General features: G+C 47.9%; 1 protein-coding gene across 7 annotated transcripts in view; it reads right to left on the bottom strand.

Moving 5' to 3' along the window:
- PDE1C (phosphodiesterase 1C) overlaps positions 1–19,801 on the bottom strand; it is a 329,099-nt gene that overhangs the window by 193,131 nt on the left and 116,167 nt on the right. For 6 of the 7 annotated variants that reach the window (XR_003754187.2, XM_029048966.2, XM_029048968.2 and 3 more), the window contains one exon: positions 2,939–2,965. The exons of the other annotated variant lie outside the window; for it this stretch is intronic. Coding sequence is in view for 4 of the 6 variants with exons in the window: in XM_029048966.2 (XP_028904799.1) it covers positions 2,939–2,965 (27 nt within the window). In the remaining 2 variants the exon portion in view is untranslated. The remainder of the gene's footprint in view (positions 1–2,938; positions 2,966–19,801) is intronic. 7 annotated transcript variants of the gene reach the window in all.

Raw genomic sequence — 19,801 nt, 5'->3', positions numbered from 1 at the left:
GCTGTGCACACAGTAAATGCTCAATTAATATGACAGATTGTTTGACTGGGAGGCAGAGGAGGGTTCAAGCAAGGTGACTTTCTCTAGTGGTCACAGGGAGCACAAACTCTCAGTCCACCCGGGGCTCACATTCTAAGTAGGAGGGAGCACAGGTATTGAATCCCCATTTTGCAAATGAGGAAACTGAGGCACAGAGAAGTCAAGTGACTTGTCCAAGGTCACATTGCAGACAAGTGGCAAAGGCGGGATTAGAACCCAGGTTCTCTGACTCCCAGGCCCGGGCTCTTTAATAATCATAATTATAATCCTGGTATTTTCTATGTGCCAGGCATTGTACTAAGCGCCGGGGTGGATACAAGTAAACTGTATTGGACGCGGTCCCTGTCCCAGATAGAGGTCACGGTCTTAATCCTCATTTTACAGATGAGGTAACTGAGGCACAGAGAAATGAAGTGAGTTGCCCAAGGTCACTTGGCAGAGAAGTGGAGGAGGCAGGATTAGAACCCATGACCTTCTGACTCCCGGGCCCACGCTCTATCCACTACACCATGTTGCTTCCCCTTGGGACTGTCTGCTTCGATTGAAAGCAATATGATGCAGAGGATGAGATGATGTCAGTTTAGAGAAGATAAGATTACAATGGTCGTGCATGATCTGAAAATATTGCCACATAAACCCATTAGTTAATTTCAATTGTATTAGTGATATTTTTGATCCGCAAGTAAGGGAATTCAACTCATGACACAAAAATACAGCCAAAGGAAATACAGACTCTGGTCTAATGGATGAGGGGCGTGAAACCAGCAGAGTCAAGGCCAAATTTCTCATTATCTCCTCAGGTGCTTTTCAAATCTTTCCGAACTAAAGAGTCCCAGACAAACTGTCCGTATAGGAAAATCTGAAGGTGGCATATTCTAAGTGCCTCCTGAAAATCAGCATCATCAACTTGCACGGTATTTTTAAATGGTATTTATTAAGCGCTTACTCTCTTCCGGCACTGTTCTAAGCATTGGGGTAGATACAAGCTTATCAGGTTGGACACGGCCCCCGTCCCACATGGGGCTCCCAGTCTTAATCCCCATTTTCCAGGTGAGGGAACTGAGACCCAGAGAAGTGATTTGCCGAAGGTCACACAGCAGGACACTGTACTAGGTGCCTTCTGTGTCGAGTACCGTCGTGAGCACTTACTATACTTAGCACTGTCCTGGGGGGCCTACCGTATACAGAGCACTGTTCTAAGCACCTATTCTGTGGGATATCGGACAATTGACTAAATCAAACTTGGAAGTTCCAGAATTTGATCTGATTTTAGGTCAACCGAAGGAGAAGTCACTTAACTTATTCCTCAAATCCACAAAATGTAGAAGTGCGTGTTGGGCGGGGAAGAAGAGAACCCCTGGGCTTTTGTTCAATCACCTAAATCTCGCTAAGCTCCTGGAGCCTGGTGTCAGGATGTTCTGACAGGCACCCTTATGAGGTCACAGGAAGAACTGCAATGTTCCAAATTCTGCCGGTCTAGACTGTAAATGCGTATGAAACCAACAGTGGAACCAGAAACTGCATGGTCTAGTGGCTAGAGCACAGGCCTGGGAGTCAGAGGACCTGGGTTCTAATCCAAGCTCTGCCACTTGTCTGCTGGGTGACCTTGGGCCGGTCACTACGCTCCTCTGTGCCTCAGTTTCCTCAACTGTAAAAGGAGGACTAAATATCCGTTCTCCCTTCTGCTTAGACTGTGAGCCTCGCAAGGGACAGGCATTTTATCTGATCTGATTATCTTATATCTACCTGAGTGCTTAGCACAGTGCTCAGCACAAAGTAAGTGCTTAACAAACACCATTATTATCTCTACACTGTAAGTTCCTTGTGGGGAGGAAATGCATCTACCAATTCTGGTGTATTCCACCCAGGCCCATGCTCTATCCACTAAGCCACTATGCTGTGCAAACAGTAAGCGCTCAATAAATACCGCTGATGATGACGTAACATTGTACTCTCCCAAGTACTTAGTTCAGTGCTCAGCGTACAGTAAGCGCTCAATGAATACCACCGATGGATCGATCATAAGTTGAAACATTCAACCTCCTTTTCAAACTGGATTTGATCAGCCTGCGATTTTACAATGGATGGCAGAGGGATCATCTTAGATAGTCACTTAACCGCTCAAAGTTCTCAGCCAAAAGACACTTTAAAGAGCGAAGAGAATCACCCTCCCAGTTCGGTAAGATGGACACCCGTAACACCGGGAGACCGTTCACAGGCACAGAAGTCTGCCAGCCATCACCAAGAGCCACCTGAATCAGAAGACACTTTGTCGGCACTCAGTACCTGCTTCTAAACACAGGAAGTCTTCCGATCGCCCCTCCTCATCCATCACGTTTCCGCTTCCCGAAAGAGCGGGGCGATGAAATATAGACCGGAGTCCAAATGAGGCTCCCTCCTACATTAAAGTTTCGACACCCACGTACGCAGATAGGTAGGTGAACAAATGAGCTTTTCCCTTTACTTCTCCAGGGGAGGCTGGGGCTCTTCAAGGATGCTCAAAGAATTCCGTGTCCTCAGGAGCATCGATAACCACGCAATGAACTGGTGAAGAAGCTCTCTACGCTGCTCATCACTCCCCGGCCAAATGTCCTCTTGGCAAGAACAGCATTAAGAGAACCAGACTTTTCCCCAATCACAAGCCTTTGACCTCTCAATCCACAGGGCCCTAATATCCCCGTCAATGTCACTCAGAGAAATCTCGCTGAGAAATCTACCTTTCTCAGATGGGCAAAATGCCCGAAATCGATTTTTAATCACGGTACGGAACGGTAAAAGACCAAGCGGACTCTCGCTGGGTAGGAAATGGGAGATAGTTTATTAGGATTGCGGCATCGCGAATCCCAGCCATCGGGACAAGGAGGAAAAGCGCCCGGATTCATCCGGAGGTCGATCTTACCTCTGAGATGTCTTCTTGTATTTTCTCCTGCAAGGAAAAGAAATGTAGAGAGTCAGTTCAAGTGAGCAGGTCCACCGTAGGAACTTGGGGGATGGTGTTTGCTTATTCGAAAGTCAGGCAGGAGAGGAGGCTAGAGCTAGAAATGGCTAGCGTAAGCTTTGGTCTTCCTGGTTTGGTGTGAAAATGTTTTTTTTAATAGTGTGGACAGATCGGAATGTCGTTCAAGGTACATTTCTCCAAATAGATACACTTGTTGCATCCCCCTGCTCTTTCCCCTTCCCCTCCATACAACTCTACAGCACTGCACTCTCGCAAGTACTTAGTACAATGTTCTGCACGTAGTAAGTGCTCAATATAGGCCATTGATTGATTGTTTCCAAAGAACCCTGCTGAAGATTTAAATCAATCGCATGTACTGAGGGCTTACTGTGAGAGCGTTCATTCATTCATTCAATCGTATTTATTGAGTGTTTACTGTGTGCAGTGAGCACTTGGAAAGTACAATAGAGCAATAAAGAGAGACAATCCCTGCTCACAATGGGCTCACAGTCTAGAGCACTGTACTAGGCACTAAGGAGAGTACTACATAACACTGTAACAGTCCCTGATCACGATAAGCTTACAGTCTAGAGGGGGAGACAGACATTGATTGAAATAAATTAGGGATCTGTAGATCCGTAGTGCTGTGGGGCTGAAGGAAGGGTGAAAAAAGGGAGCAAGTCAGGGTGTCGCAGAAGGGAGTGGGAGAAGCGGAAAGGACGGCTTAGTCAGGGAAGGCCTCTTGGAGGAGATGGGCCTTTAATGGCACCTTTAAGGTGAGAAAAGTGACCATCTGTCAGATATAAGGAGGGATGATGCTCTGGGCCAGAGGTAGGACGTGGGCGAGAGGTCGGCAATGAAATAGAAGAGAGCGAGGTACAGTGAGTAGGTTGACATTAGAGGAGCGAAGTGTGCGGGCTGGGTTGTGGTAGGAGATCAGTGAGGTGAGGTAGGAGGAGGCAAGGTGACTGAGTGCTTTAAAGATTTATCAAGGTCCCTCTCTGCTTCTGTGTTCCCCAAGGAGGCGTTCCCAGGAGTTGACCGTATGGAGGAATAATAATAATAATTATGATATTTCTTAAGCACTTACTATATGTCAGGTGCTATACTAAGCGCTGGGGTCGATACGAGCAAATCGGGTTGTACCCTGTCCCCGTCCCACGTGGGGCTCACAGTCTCAATCCCTATTTTACAGATGAGGTCACTGAGGCACAGATAAGTGAAGTGGCTTGCCCAAGGTCACCTGGCAGACAAGTGGTGGAGCGGGGATTAGAACCCATGACCTGCTGACTCCCAGGCCCTTGCTCTATCCATTATGCCACTCCTCAGTCCTCACAAAATCATTTTTGGGGGATCCCAACACAGGAAACATGGCAGCGTTGGACAGAGAAACGTATCAATCAATCAATCAGTGGCATTTATTGAGCGCTGTCTGGGTGCAGAAGACTGTACTGAGCACCTGGGAGAGTACAGGAATCCCCTGTTATAATGTTATTCCTTTATGGGCAATGCATTGTCCTCTCCCAAGCTCTTGATTCCTTTAGCCCTTTTTCATCCTAGAACTTATTGAATTTTAACATCTGACATTGCCTCCTCTAGACTGTAAGCTTGTTGTAGGCAGGGAATGTGTCTGTTTATTGTTATATTGTACTCTCCCAAGTGCTTAGTACAGTGCTGTGCCCACAGTAAGCACTCCAGAAATACGACTGACTGACTGACTTCAAAAGGATGCTAAGTTCCTTGGATCAAACGCCTCTCTTTCTACCTCTTCCCCTCTTTCTCCATTTTTAAAATATTCTGACTGGCTTGATTAGAGAGATAAAAATCCCTTTGGCATTAAATAATGATAGCTCTCTAGTTTGTTAGTAGGAGGTGTCTTTTTGATGAGTAGGCCACCAAAACCCCTGGAAAATTAAATATCCACCTACGTACACTAAAAAATGAATTTATCACCTTTTATTCTTGGGACACTGATCTTGCCGTTTGACCGTACGATTCTAAAAATTGTGGGTTTTAGTCCCTGGTTTAAGATACATTTGTAATGTTAGGGGTCTTTGTTTTGGGAACTTGGATGAGTTTAGAGTACTCTCTGCCTAATGCTCTCTTCTAATTAGAGCACCTCAGTAGCTGTGCAGGGCAAGGATAAAGATTAATACTTTGTTAGGACTTGTTAAGCTCTTTCTATAGTAATTATAATGTTGGTATTTGTTAAGTGCTTACTATATGCCGAGCCCTGTTCTAAGCGCTGGGGTAGACACAGGGGAATCAGGTTGTCCCACGTGGGGCTCACAGTCTTCATCCCCATTTTACAGATGAGGGAACTGAAGCACCGAGAAGTTTAGTGACTTGCCCAAAGTCACACAGCTGACAAGTGGCCGAGCCGGGATTCGAACCCATGACCTCTGACTCCAAAGCCCGTGCTCTTTCCACTGAGCCACGCTGCTTCTCAAGCCAAGCAGTGTTCTAAGCGCAGGGGTAGATACAAGTCAATCGGTTTGGATACAGTCCCTGTCCTACATGGGGCTCACAGTCTTAATCCCCATTTTACAGATGAGGTAACTGAAGCCCAGCGAAGAAAAGTGACTTGGCCAAAGTCACCCAGCAAACGTGTGGCGGAGCCGGGATTAGAAGCCAGGTCCTTCTGGCTCCCTGATCCGTGCTCTATCCACTAAGCCACGTTGCTTTTTCATTCATTCAATCATACTTATGGAGCATTTACTGTGTGCAGAGCACTGTACTAAGCGCTTGGAAAGTACAATTCAGCAATAAAGAGGGACAGTCCCTGCCCACACTTGGGCTTACAGTCTAGAAGGGGGGAAGACAGAAATTAAAACAAGTAAACAGGCATCAATATAAAAGAATAGAATTGTAGATATATGCATGTCAAACCAAACAGGCATTAATATAAATAAATAGAATTATAGATATGTACACAAGTGCTGTGGGACGGGGAGTACGGTAGAGCAAAGGGAGGGTTTTGTTAAGAGCTTACTATGTACCGAGCACTGTACCAAGCGATGGGGTAGATTCAAGGTAATCAGGTCTCACATGGGGTTCACAGTGAAAGTAGGAGAGAGAAAACAGGATTGAATCCCCATTTTGCAGTTGAGGGAACTGAGGCCCAGGGAAGTGAGATGACCAAGATCACAGAGCAGGTAAGTGGCAGAGCTGGGATCAGAACCCAGATCTTTAGACTCCAAGGCCCGTGCTCTTTCCACTAGGCCACACTGCTTCTCTGCTACAACTGACTGCCTGGTTGAGGGATGGTGAGGAGGAAGAGGAAGATGCGGTTGAGGCAAAGAAGAAGGAATCAGAGGACGAGAAGGAAGAAAGAAGTGTGATGGGGGGGAGAAAGTGAAGAAGGAGGATTGAAATACCCATTAATAATAATGATGATAATAATCATGATAATAACAATGGTACTTGCTAGGAACTGTTCTAAGCACTGGGATGGGTACAAACAAATTGTCCCACATCCGGCTCACAGTCTTAATCCCCATTTTACAGATGAGGTAACTGAGGCACAGAGCAGTGAAGTGACTTGGCCAAGGCCTCACAGCAGACGCATGGCAGGGGTGGGATTAGAGACCAGGTCCTTTTGACTCCGAGGCCCGTGCTCTACCCACTAGCCCACGCTGCTTCTTCCTCTCCCTTGGACTGCATTTGAAGGGATTATATTGCACCTACTCCACTTTGCACAGTGTTTGGCATATAGTCGACCCTAAATACTACAATTATTATCAATCTATGGTGTTTATTGTGCTCTTATTGTGCGCAGAGCACTGCGCTAAACCCTCGGGAGAGTATAAAAACAACAAAGTTGTTGCCCGCGACAAGCTTAGAGTTAAATCTCCACGGATTGCCCAGGCTTCAGCCAGGTGATGGCATGAAAATGGGAGCTCCCCCGCTTCTGTAGCCCAGGCGGACTCTTAAACCCGGAGGCCTGGTGTGAAGGAAAAAGGCGGCCTGCCCCTGAAGTAAAACGTGCCTCTTGCCTAAGCCCTTGGAAGCCGCTAGGCTTCCTTCCCCTCCCTGCCCTGCTTCCCCGTGAACAGCTGGTGTGACGCAGGAGCCCAAATCTCCTTCTCGTGCCAGCATCCATGCCCACTCGGGGTTCTAGGAGGGAAATGCTCGGATTACCGTTTAACGAGACAGAAGGAGCGGGAGGGAGGGAGAGGGAAGGGAGGAAGAGGGAAGTGCCCTGTGGAGAAGCAACGCTCTCCGGGAGGACAATCCGGCAGGGTGGATGGCTAAAGACCCCCTTCTCGAGGGCGTTGGGGTGACCCCCATCTTTCCTCCCCACCAACAGCTTGGGTGAGATCCGGGATGGAGGGCTCAGATGGCGCCCATCCCATTTCCTGGGAAAAATCCCAAATAACGATAATAAAATCAATGATGATGATATTTGCCAAGCACCTTTCTAGGCGCTGGGGTGGATACAAAGTAATGAGGTTGGACTCAGTCCCTGTCCCGCATGGGGCTCACGGTCTTAATCCCCATTTTACAGTCGAGGGAACCGAGGCACGGAGAATAATAATGATGATGATGATATCTGTTAGGCGCTTACTGTGTGCCGGGCACTGTACTAAGCACTGGAGTGGATATAAGCAAACGCAGTCCCTGTCCCATCTGGGGCTCACGGTCTCAATAATTATTTTACAGATGAGGTCATCGAGGCCCAGAGAAGTGAAGTGACTCACCCAAGGTCACTCAGCAGACATGTGGAGGAGCGGGGATGAGGATTTGTGACCTTCTGACTGCCAGGCCTGTACTCCATCCACTAAGCCAGTTTGTATCCAGGGTTGATCCCCTGGGGAGATGAGGTCGCTGGACCAAAGTAGCCTCTTTAGGCAGAAGTTGGACAGCCTCTTCCCTCGCCAACCTCAGAAGCCGTGGGCCACCGAGGGGCAGAGACCCCCAGGATGGGTGTGGGCTTCTGGAGGAGAGGGAAAACCCTCTTCCCTCAGTGCCGCACCCCCGGCCATCTTCGGCCCCAGGGTGCAGAACAGGATTCATCGAGAAGCAGGCAGGGAAATCCGTGGGAAATCCGGTCTAGCAGAAAAGAGAAGCGGCAGGCCTAGTGGATAGAGCCCGGGGCCTAGAAGTTAGAGGACCTGGGTTCTAATCCCGACTCTGCCACATCTGCTGGGTGACCTTGGGCAAATTGCTTGTAAGCTCGCTGTGGGCAGGGAATGTGTCCGTTTACTGTCGTATTGTACTCTCCCCAGCCCTTAGTGCAGCGCTCTGCACGCAGTAAATGCTCAATAAATATGACTGAATTGAACTTCTCCGTGCCTCAGTTGCCTCACCTGTTAAATGCCGATACAATACCCGCTCTCCCTCCTACTTAGACTGTGAACCCCACTTGGGTTAGGGATTGTGTCTGACCTGATCAGCTTGTGTTCACGCCAGTGCTTAGAACAGTGCCTGGCACATAGTAAGCACTTAACAGGTGCCATAAAAATGATGAGGAGGATGATGACGATTATTGGGACTGGGGCGAGGAGTGGAGGGAAGGAACACCTTCAATGACTTGCTCAACGATACTGAGCTTAGCCCTCCCCAGTCATCTGCGCTAAATGCCCCGGACACCAGCCTTGCTGTTCCCTGACATCACAGTGCAAGCCCAACGCCCGCAAAAAAGATCCCCTGCAGCTCCCCATTTCCCTTCAGAGGGGGGTCCATCCACCTGGATCTCTCCAGAATAATTCTTTCATAACCTTTCTCTCTCCGCTTATGTTTCCCAAAGGTTACCTCGCTGGAGGACTGTGAGCTCGTTGTGGGCAGAGAACATGGCTTCTTCAAGAAGCCCTCCTTGATTAAAGCCTCCTCTTCTCTTTCTCCCTTCTGCCTCACCCTAACTTGCTCCCAGCTCCACAGCACATATGTATGTATCTGTAATTTATCTATTCATATTAATGTCTGTCTCCCCCTCTAGACTGTCAGCTCTTTGTGGACAGGGAATAATAATAATAATACTGTTGGTATTTGTTAAGCGCTTACTATGTGCAGAGCACTCTTCTAAGCGCTGGGGTAGACACAGGGGAATCAGGTTGTCCCACATGAGGCTCACAGTCTTAATCCCTCTTTTACAGATGAGGGAACTGAGGCACAGAGAAGTTAAGTGACTTGCCCACAGTCACACAGTTGACAAGTGGCAGAGCCAGGATTCGAACTCATGACCTCTGACTCCCAAGCCCGGGCTCTTTCCACTGAGTCACGCTGTGTCTGCTGTATTCCATCATATTTAATACTACTAATAATATAAGGTTGCTATTTGTTAACCACTTACTATGTGCAGAGCACCGTTCTAAGCACTGGGGTAGATACAGGGTCATCAGGTTGTCCCACTTGAGGCTCACGGTTAATTCCCATTTTAGAGATGAGGTAACTGAGGCACAGAGGAGTGAAGTGACTTGCCCACAGTCACACAGCTGACAAGTGGCAGAGCTGGGATACTGGGCGCTTACTGTGTGCAGAGGACTGTACTGAGCACTTGGGAGAGTACAATATAACAACATGCCTGCCCAAAACGAGCTTGGACTGTACTCTCCCAAGTGCTTAGACTAGTGCTTTGCAGAGAGTAAGCGCTCAAAAAATACGACTGAAAGAACCATCAACATTGCTATACTGTACTCTTCCAAGTGCTCAGTACGGTGCTCGGCACCCGTTAAGTAAATGCACTGACTCATTGACTGACTGACTGACTTACGGTGATCACTAACTGCGCAGGCAACGGTTGCTTTTCACCTCTCCAATTAATAGAGGGCCAAGCTGTTCCCAAGTATTCCTATGGGGGGAAAAAAAATCTCTAGGGCGTGTATGTGTGTGTTTGTGTGTGCGTCATTCCGACTCGCACTGTTCCACGAGCTCCGGAGCAGACCATCTCGACAAATATGAAAAAAGGATCGGCTTTCAAATGGGCACTGAGCTCCGACGCTCTCCGCCCTGGCGAGAGTGGATTTCTGCGTCTCTCGACTTCCCGGAGAGCGTCGTTGCCATGTGGCTGAGCTGGCTTTGCCGGGAGAACTTGGAGCGGGGATTCGACACACGCTCCATCGAGCCCTGCCGTAATCCAGACCCTCTGTTTGCAGTCCTCGGAGTGACTGCTTTTATGGGCTCCATTTTCACCACCGAAGAGGACCGGGAGGGAGAAAAATCAGCACTTTACTGCTCTTTTAGTCATTCCATCGTATTTATTGAGTGCTCAATATGTGGAGGGCACTGTACTAAGCGCTTGGGAGAATATGGGCAGGGAATGTCACTGTTTATTGCTGTATTGAACTCCCCTAAGCGCTTAGTACTGTGCTCTGCACACAGTAAGTGTTCATTCATTCATTCATCGTATTTGAGTACAAAATAAATACAATGGAATGAATGAATATAACACAACGATAAACAGACACATTCGCTGCCCACGACGAGCTCACTTTTATATCTTCCAGCTTTTCCCGCTGACTAATTTTCCAGTGGACCGAGGGGGTTTGAGAGCAGCTTCTGCGGTCAGGAGGTTGGATTCGGCCCCGTCTCATCGGCTTAAACTATGTGCCAAGCGCTGGGCCAGGTACAATTCTTTTACAACCTTCTTCCCTCCCCTGATGGTTCCCCGGGGTGTCTGTTCCTCTTGTCGACTGTAGACTGTGAGCTCGTAGTATCAAAAGGTTCTGGCTCTGCTATTTTTCTCCTGGGTCACCTTGGGCAAGTCACTTTACTCCTCTGGACCTCAGTTCTCTCATCCAGTGCTTAGTGCAGTATCTGGCGCATTGCTAATAATAATGTTGGTATTTGTTAAGCGCTTACTACGTGCAGAGCACTGTTCTAAGCGCTGGGGTAGAGACAGGTGAATGAGGTTGTCCCACGTGAGGCTCACAGTCTTCATCCCCATTTTACAGAGAAGTGACACTTAACAAATACCATAACTGCTATTAGAGAAGCAGGGTGGCTCAGTGGAAAGAGCCTGGGCTTCAGAGTCAGAGTTCATGGGTTTGAATCCCGGCTCGGCCACTTGTCAGCTGTGTGACTTTGGGCAAGTCACTTAACTTCTCTGGGCCTCCGTTACCTCATCTGTAAAATGGGGATGAAGACTGTGAGCCCCACGTGGGACAACCTGATTCCCCTGTGTCTACCCCAGCGCTTAGAACAGTGCTTGGCACATAGTAAGCGCTTAACAAATACCAACATTATTATTATTGTTATTATTATCTGTAAAATGGAGATTAAAACTGTGAGCCCCAGGTGGGACAGCGACTACGTCCAACCTGATTACCTTCTCTCTACCCAGATGCTTAGTAAAGTGCTTGGCACATAGTGGCGCTTAACAAACAGCGTATTAAAAATAAGCAAAAAAAAAAAAAACAAAAACCTGCCCTGACTGTCCTCAGTCACACCGATAGGCTGAAACTAAGTGCTGGGAATGGCCAATGGGTGAAATGTTCTTCATCAGAAATGCTCTGGACAAGGACAGGGGCCAGAGGGAAAGCACCAGGAGACAAGCAGGGAGAGGAAGGGATACTGGAAAGGGAGAGAGGAAACTGAGAATTTACTGAATCAGTCGGATTGAAGGGAGATCATTTTAAAGCACTTTATCACCTTGGCCCCTCCTACTTCATCTCACTACACTCCTACTACAACCCAGCCCGCACACTTCGCTCCTCTAATGCTGATCTTCTCACTGCACCTCCATCTAGTTTATCTTGCTGCCGACCTCTTGTCCACGTCCTGCCTCTGGCCTGGAACGCTCACCCTTCTCATATGTGACAATTACCCTCTCCCACTTCAAAGCCGAATTGAAGGTCCATCTCCTCCAACAGGCCTTCCCTGAGTAAACCCTGCTTTCCTCTTCTCCCACTCCCTTCTGCGTCATACTGCCTTTCTCCCTTTATTCATCCCCCCCACCCCCAGTCTCACAGCATTTACGTCCATATCTGTCATTTATTTATTCTAGGTCTGTCTCCCTCCCTAAACTGTAAGCTCGTCGTGGGCAGGGAACGTGTCTGTTCATTGTTACGCTGTGCTTAATACAGTGCTCTACGCGCAATAAGGGCTCTATAAATACGATTGAATGAATGAATGAATGAATGAAGATCGGGGAGGCCGAGATTTTTGGAAAGCTTGTCTGGAACGGACTGGCTGGAGAGTTGGGGCTTGGGGTGATGCCAAACTTCTTGGAGTCACAGGGATTTGAAGATTGGCCAGTTTCTGAGGGACTGGTGTGCGTGAGAGAGAACAGCTGCCATGTTAAAGTCAGCCCATCTTTTAGCTCATAAAACGATGCAATGAAGCACAATTCCTTCTACTTTCTGGGGGGAATATTCTGAGCTGAACTATCGAAGAATCAGTAGCATTTATAGAGCCCTTACTGTGTGCAGAGCACTGTACAAAGCACTTGGGAGACTCCAAAAGAAGGAGTAGATAGAGTCCCTGCCCACAACCACCTTAGAGTCTGGAGCGGGGGGGTCAAATATTAATATAAATAAATGCTGTACTAGTCAGTCAATTGTATTTATTAAATGCTTATTGTGTGCAGAGCACTGTACAAAGCGCTTGGGAGAGTACAATAGTACAATAAACAGCCAATAAATAAATGGCCACAACGAGCTTACAGTCTACAGCAAGTGTCCACTCTGCTGGTGATTGTGGAGGCAGAGCCAGGCTCTCTCTGGAAGAAATGGCATGACCAGGAGAACTAGGTTAATAATAATAATGTTGGTATTTGTTAAGCACTTACTATGTGCCGAGCACTGTTCTAAGCGCTGGGGTAGACACAGGGGAATCGGGTTGTCCCACGTGGGGCTCACAGTCTTAATCCACATTTTACAGATGAGGGAACTGAGGCACTGAGAAGTTAAGTGACTTGCCCAAAGTCACACAGCTGACAAGTGGCCGAGCCGGGATTCGAACCCATGACCTCCGACTCCCAAGCCCGGGCTCTTTCCACTGAGCCACGCTGCTTCTCAGGTTCTAATCCTGCCTCTGCAACTTGTCTGCTGTGTGACCTTGGGCACATCCCTTCACTTCTCTGGATCTCTGTTTCTTCACCATTAAAAGGGGGGGGGGGCGCAGCATGGCCTAGTGGATACAGCACGGGCCTGGGAGACAGAAGAACCTGGGTTACAATCTCAGCTCTGCCATTTGTCTGTTGGGTGACTTGAGGCAAGTCACTTCCCTTCTCTGGCCCTCAGTTGTCTCATCTGTAAAATGGGGATTAAGACTGTGAGCCCTATGTTGGACAGGAACAGTGTCCAACCTGAATATCTACTCCAGTGCTTAATACAGTGCCTGGCACATAGTAAATGCTTAACAAATAGCACAGTTATTATTATTAATAATACCTATTCTCATGTGTGAGACAGGGACTGTGTCTGATCTGTTTTGTATTTACCTCAGGTCATGGTTCATAGAAGGCACTTAGATATCATAATGATCATTACTATCAGTAATACTATTAGGCTGAGCAAGGCCAAACTGATGTATTATGAGCTGGCATTTTTGGGAAAAATGAATGACTGTAGCCAGAGGGCGAGAAGGCACGGAAACAGGAAGCAGCGTGGCCTGGTGGGAAGACTACGGGCCTGGGAATCAGAGAAACTGAGATCGAATGCCGGGTCCGCATGTGCCTGCTGTGTGGCCTTGGGCCACTTCCTTCACTTCTCTGTGCCTCCGTTCCCTCATCTGCAAAAATGGGTATCGACCCGTTCTCTCTCTTACTTACTGAGAGCTCCATGTGGGGACCTGATTATTTTCGTATCTACCCCACCGTTGAGTACAGTGCTAGGCGCATAGTAAGCGCTTAAGAAATGACCACAATTATATAGCGGGGGGCCATGCCAATATTCCCATTCAGGAAGAACAAACGAGTTCCATGAGGATGATATATGGCAATAATAATAATAATTGTGGTATTTGTTAAGCGCTACTGCCTGCCAGGAACTTCACTGAGTCCTGGGGTACATATAAGCAAATCGGGTTGGACACAGTCCCTGTCCCACGTGGGTCTCAATCCCCATTTTACGGATGAGGTAACTGAAGCCCGGAGAAGAGAAGTGACTTTCGTAAAGTCACAAAGCAGACAAGTGGAGGAGCTGGGATTAGAACCCACGACAGGCTGCGTCTGGCTGAGAACACGGACAGCGAGGCACATGTCCAGCCTGGAGAAGGCTTCTCTGTCCTCTCCCTCGGTGACCACGCCAACGAAACCAAAGGATGTCCGGCTTCACCCCCGCCAGATTGAATTAAGAAACCCCAGATGCGTAATATCTTATTCCCTTCCGACTTGAAGAAACACAAGCCCGGGGGTTTGGCAGGAGGCTGGGTCGGACAGACATGTTGGAAGAGACCCCTGGAGTCACGGTTCAGAGACAGCTGTTCCCTTTCAAAACCCGGTCTACCACAGAGAGAGGGGATAACAAAACTCAATCTGGCTGTTTAGCCTAGACCTAATATCCTGACTGGACAAATAGGAATCAGTTTTAGTTTTTTTTCCTATGGTCCTGGGCAACGTATGAATATTGGTTCATGAAAAACAAGTGACTTTTTTCTTTCTTTTTCTTTCTTTCTTTCTTTCTTTCTTTCTTTCTTTCTTTCTTTCTTTCTTTCTTTCTTTCTTTCTTTCTTTCTTTCTTTTCTTTCTTTTCTTTCTTTTCTTTCTTTTCTTTCTTTTCTTTCTTTCTTTTCTTTGTTAAAGAGAAGCAACTATGCCTAGTGGATAGAACACGGGTCTGGTAGTCTGAGGACCTGGGTTCTAATCCCAGCTCCCCCGTTTCCCTCCTGCGTGAACTGGGTCACGTCGATTCACTTCTCTGGGCCTCGGTGTCCTCATCTGTAAAATGGGGATGAAGACTGGGGTCTCCGTGTGGGACAGGGACAGTGTCCAATCTGATCAGCTTGTATCTATCCCGGTGTTTAGTACAGTGCTTGACACATAGAAAGCACTTGGCAAATACCAGTTTAAAAAAAGTGCTTTTAAGATGATTAATCATTAACAGGGCCTGAACTACCCTAGCGATATGCCTGCTCTTTGACAACAATACCAAATGGTGAGAGTTTTCACAAGATACACCAGTTCTTTTTAGTTGCCAGTTAGGGAAGCCACCGGCTTCTGTGCAAAATGAAAAAGGGTAGATGGCAGAGGAGGTGAGGAGAAAAGGGAGTGAAAGAGTCTGGGGGAAAGAGACTGAGGAACAGGGGACTGAGGGGGTAGAGGTATCAGTCTCTCAGTGGTATTTACTGAGCGCTTACCGAGGGTGTAGCGCTTGAGAGAGCACAGTGGAGTAGAGTGGAACAGTAGAGGTCTGTCTCCCGCTCTATAATGTAAGGTCGTTATGAGCAGGGATTGTGTCAGTTAATTTTGTTGCATTTTACTTCTCCTAAGAGCTTAGTTCAGTGCTCTGCACGTAGTAAGCATTCAATGAATACCACTGATTGATTGAGGTTTTGCAGAGAGTGCAAATACACAAATCCCAGCTTGGCCTCTAAACCTCCTGATTGGCCTCAACGTTGCCTGATCTGTTACCCAGGGGATCTGGGTTCTAAGCCCGACTCCCCCACTTGCCTGTTGTGTGATCTTGGGCAGGTCATTTAGCTTCGCCGGGCTTCAGTTTCCTCATCTGAAAAATGGGGATTCAATTCCAGCTCTCTATACTACTTTGGCTGTGAGCCCCATGAGACAGGGACTGGGTCTGACCTTATTAACTTGTACCTATCCCATCATTCAGCACAGTGCTTGCAAAGACTTAAAATACCATAAATATCATCACCAGAACCCTATCGGCCTACCTCCCTGCCTTCCACTGCTAATCGACAGTCTTTATTGAGTACTTACTTTGTGAGGAGCACTGTACTTAGCCCTTGGGAGAGTGGGAAGCAGCGTGGCTCAGTGGAAAGAGCCTGGGCTTCGGAGTCAGAGGTCATGGGTTCGACTCCCGGCTCTGCCACTTGTCAGCTGTGTGACTGTGGGCGAGTCACTTCACTTCTCTGTGTCTCAGTTACCTCATCTGTAAAATGGGGATTAACTGTGAGCCTCACGTGGGACAACCCGATGACCCTGTATCTACCTCAGCGCTTAGAACAGTGCTCTGCACATAGTAAGCGCTTAACAAATACCAACATTATTATTACAAAACAGGAAGTAAATCCTTTCCCTCTCTCTATTCCTTAAAAGAACCCGGATTGGAGACATGGGACAACTGGACCATGCCTTAGACCTTTTTCTTTTCTTTGAATGGCATTTGTTAAGCATTTATTATGAGCCAGGCCCTGTACTAAGTGCTGGGATAGACCCAAGATAATCAGTTTGGACACAGTCCGTGTCCCACATGGGGCTCACAGTCTTAATCCCCAATTTACAGATGAAGTAGTTTGAGGCCCAGAGAAGTGAGGTGACTTGCCCAAGGTCACATAACAGACAGGTGGCAGAGCTGGGAGGGCATGTCTGTCACTGGCCTGCTAGGGAGGATGAATTGCTCTAGCCATATGGTGATCATTTTCTGACCTGACAAGCCATTACAACTCCAACTCCTTCTGGCTCCTAGGCCCGGGCTCTACCCACCAGAAAACACTGCTTTTCTGAGATGCTTCAGTCCAAACACTATCCTGAGATATTTCTTTTCCTTTTTATCTTGGAATCTGTTAAGCTCTTTTTATGTGCCAGGCCCTTGACTAGGCACCGGGAGACACAAGATAATCAGTTTGGACAGAGTTTGTGTCCCACATGGGGCTCACAGTCTTAATCCCCATTTTACAGCTGAGTTAACTGAGGCCCAGAGAAGCGAAGTGACTTGCCCGAGGTCACGCAGCCGATAAATGGCAGAATCGGGATTAGAACCCAGGTCCTTCTGGCTCCCAGGCCTGGGCTCTACCCACTGGGCAACGCTGCTTCCCTGCGCTGCTTCAGCCTAAGCACTTCCCCGAGACCCTTCTGATAACGGTTCTCCTTTCTCCAACTAAGGGCTGGGCTGGCTATTAATATAAATCATAACCACGCCAGCTGACAGAGAACTATTAGTCAGGTAGATAAGGGTGCCGTTAGACAATTAGTCAAGCAAGTGATTTACTCAGCAGACTCCTGGGCAATTCTGTCACTGGCTTGCTAGGGAGAATTAATTGCTCTAGCCACATGGCGATCATTTTCTGACCTGACAAGCCATTACAACTCCATTAAAACATTTCTTGATTTACTAGACTAATTTGGAGTCAGAGGCCATTAGGGTATTCGTTTGACTATGCGGACGGAAAAGAGTTCTAATGTATATTAATGCCTGTGCTCCCCTTTAACAATAATAATGTTGATATTTGTTAAGCGCTTACTATGTGCAGAGCACTGTTCTAAGTGCTGAGGTAGATACAGGGTAATCAAGTTGTCCCAGGTGAGGCTCACAGTCTTAATCCCCATTTTACAGATGAGGTAACTGAGGCACAGAGAAGTTAAGTGACTTGCCCACAGTCACGCAGCTGACAAGTGACAGAGCCGGGATTCGAACCCATGACCTCTGACTCCCAAGCCCGTGCTCTTTCCACGGAGCCACGCTGCTTTAGCCTCTAAGCTCGCTGTGGGCAGGGAATGTGTCTACCGACTCTGTGGTAATGTGCTTTTCTGAGCGCTTAGTCCAGTATTTTGCACGCAGTAAGTGCTCAGGAAATACTATTGATTGGTTGACAAGAGTCTCCTCTTTCCACCCGCATCCAGCCTCAGAGTTTGCTCTCCTGACTGCTAAGTTCATCAACAGTATTTATTCACGCAGTGACTGTCTTTTTAATGCTTTTGCATTGGTTAAAGGACAGAGAGTAGTTCTAATGGTCAACTGAGAAGGCGCTTTATTCTTACTCAGGTAACTGCCATTATAAGCCAAGCCCTGGGTCAAGCACTAGGGTAGATCAGATCAGACACAGTCCCTGACCCACAGTCAATCAATCAATCAATTGCACTTATTGAGCGATTACCGTGTGCAGAGCACCGTACTAAGAACTTGGGAAGAGTACGCTATAGCAGACTTGATAGATACATTCTCTGCCTACAATGAGCATGTAGTCTAGAGGCGAGGACAGGCAGGGATATAAAGAAATTACGGATAGGGACAAAAGTGCTCTGGGGCCGAGGGTGGGGTGAATCAAGAAAGCAAATCCAAGTGCAAGGGTGAGGCAGAAGGGAGTGGGAGGAAAGGAAATCAGGGCTGAGTTAGGGGAAGTCCTCTCGAAAGAGATGTGCTTTTAATAGTTTTGAGGTGGGGAGAGTGATGGTCTGATGGATAAGAAGAGGGAGGGCATTCCAGACCAGAGGCAGGACGTGGGTGAGAGGTCGGCGGAGAGATAGACGAGAACGAAGTACAGTGAGTAGATTAGCATTAGAGGAGCGAAGTGTGCGGGCTGGGTTGCAGCAGGAGAGCAGCGAAGTGAGGTAGGAGGGGGCAAGGCGATGGCCTGCTTCAAAATGAATGATGAGGAGTTTCTGCTTGATATGGATGGGCAACTCCTGGAGTTTCTTGAGGGTTGGATTTGAGAGTCTTAGAGGGAGGGAGAATAGGTATTGAATCCCCATTTTACAATTGAGGAAACAGACACAAAGGAGGTAAGCATTCAGTGGCATTATGGAGCGATTACTGCATACAGTGCACTCTGCTAAGCGCTTGGGATAGTACAGTGGAACAGAGTAGGTAGACCTGTTCCCTACCCACAAGGAGGTTACAGTCTAGAGGGGGGAGAACGACATTAAAATAAATTACAGCTGGGGGGGCCGAGGTCAGGCTGAATTTCAAGGGTTTAAAAGATACGGATCCAAGTGTGTAGGTGAGGAAGAAGGGACAGGGAGTAGAGGAAACAAGGCCTTTGTCAGGGAAGACCTCTTGGAGGAGATGTGCTTTTAATAAGGCTTCCAAGGTGGTTTTTAATAATGTTGGTATTTGTTAAGCGCTTACTATGTGCCGAGCACTGTTCTAAGCGCTGGGGTAGACATAGGGGAATCAGGTTGTCCCACGTGGGGCTCACGGTCTTAATCCCCATTTTCCAGATGAGGGAACTGAGGCACAGAGAAGTGAAGTGACTTGCCCCCAGTCACACAGCCGACAAGTGGCAGAGCTGGGATTCGAACTCATGAGCCCTGACTCCAAAGCCCGTGCTCTTTCCACTGAGCCACGCCGCTTCTCAGAGCCACGCTGCTTTTCAGATATGAAACGAGGGAGTTCCCGGGCAGAAGGAGGATATGGGCGAGGAGTCGGAAGTAAGATAGATGAGATCGAGCATGTAAGTTAGAGTTAAGGAGCAAAGCGTGCGGTCTGGGTTGTAGTAGGAAATCAGTGGGGCACGGTGTGTGCGGGGGCGGGGGAGGGCAAGATGATTGAGTTCTTTGAAACCGGCGGAGAGGAGTTTCCGTTTGATATGGAGGTGGATAGGCAACCACCGGAGGTTTCTGAGGAGTGGCGAGACGTGGACTGAATGATCTTTCAGAAAAAAATGGTCCGGGCAGCAGAGTGAAGTACGGACTGGAGAGGGGAGAGACAGGAGGCTGGGAGGTCAGTGAGGAGAAAGAAGCAGTAATCAAGGGAGGATGGGATAAATGCTTCAATTAACACAGTAGCGGTTTGGATGGAGAGGAAAGGTCACATTTTAGTGATATAGTGAAGGTAGAACTTCACTATAGAAGCAGCGTGGCTCAGTGGAAAGAGCACGGGCTTTGGAGTCAGAGGTCATGGGTTCGAATCCCGGCTCGGCCACTTGTCAGCTGTGTGACTTTGGGCAAGTCACTTAACTTCTCGGTGCCTCAGTTACCTCATCTGTAAAATGGGGATTAAGACTGTGAGCCCCACCTGGGACAACCTGACTCCCCTCTGTCTA

The sequence above is a fragment of the Ornithorhynchus anatinus genome, chromosome 21 (assembly GCF_004115215.2).
Source record: "Ornithorhynchus anatinus isolate Pmale09 chromosome 21, mOrnAna1.pri.v4, whole genome shotgun sequence".
NCBI lineage: Eukaryota > Metazoa > Chordata > Mammalia > Monotremata > Ornithorhynchidae > Ornithorhynchus > Ornithorhynchus anatinus.
The sequence above is the reverse complement of the archived record's forward strand: the minus strand, read 5'-3'. Positions and strand labels throughout refer to the sequence as shown.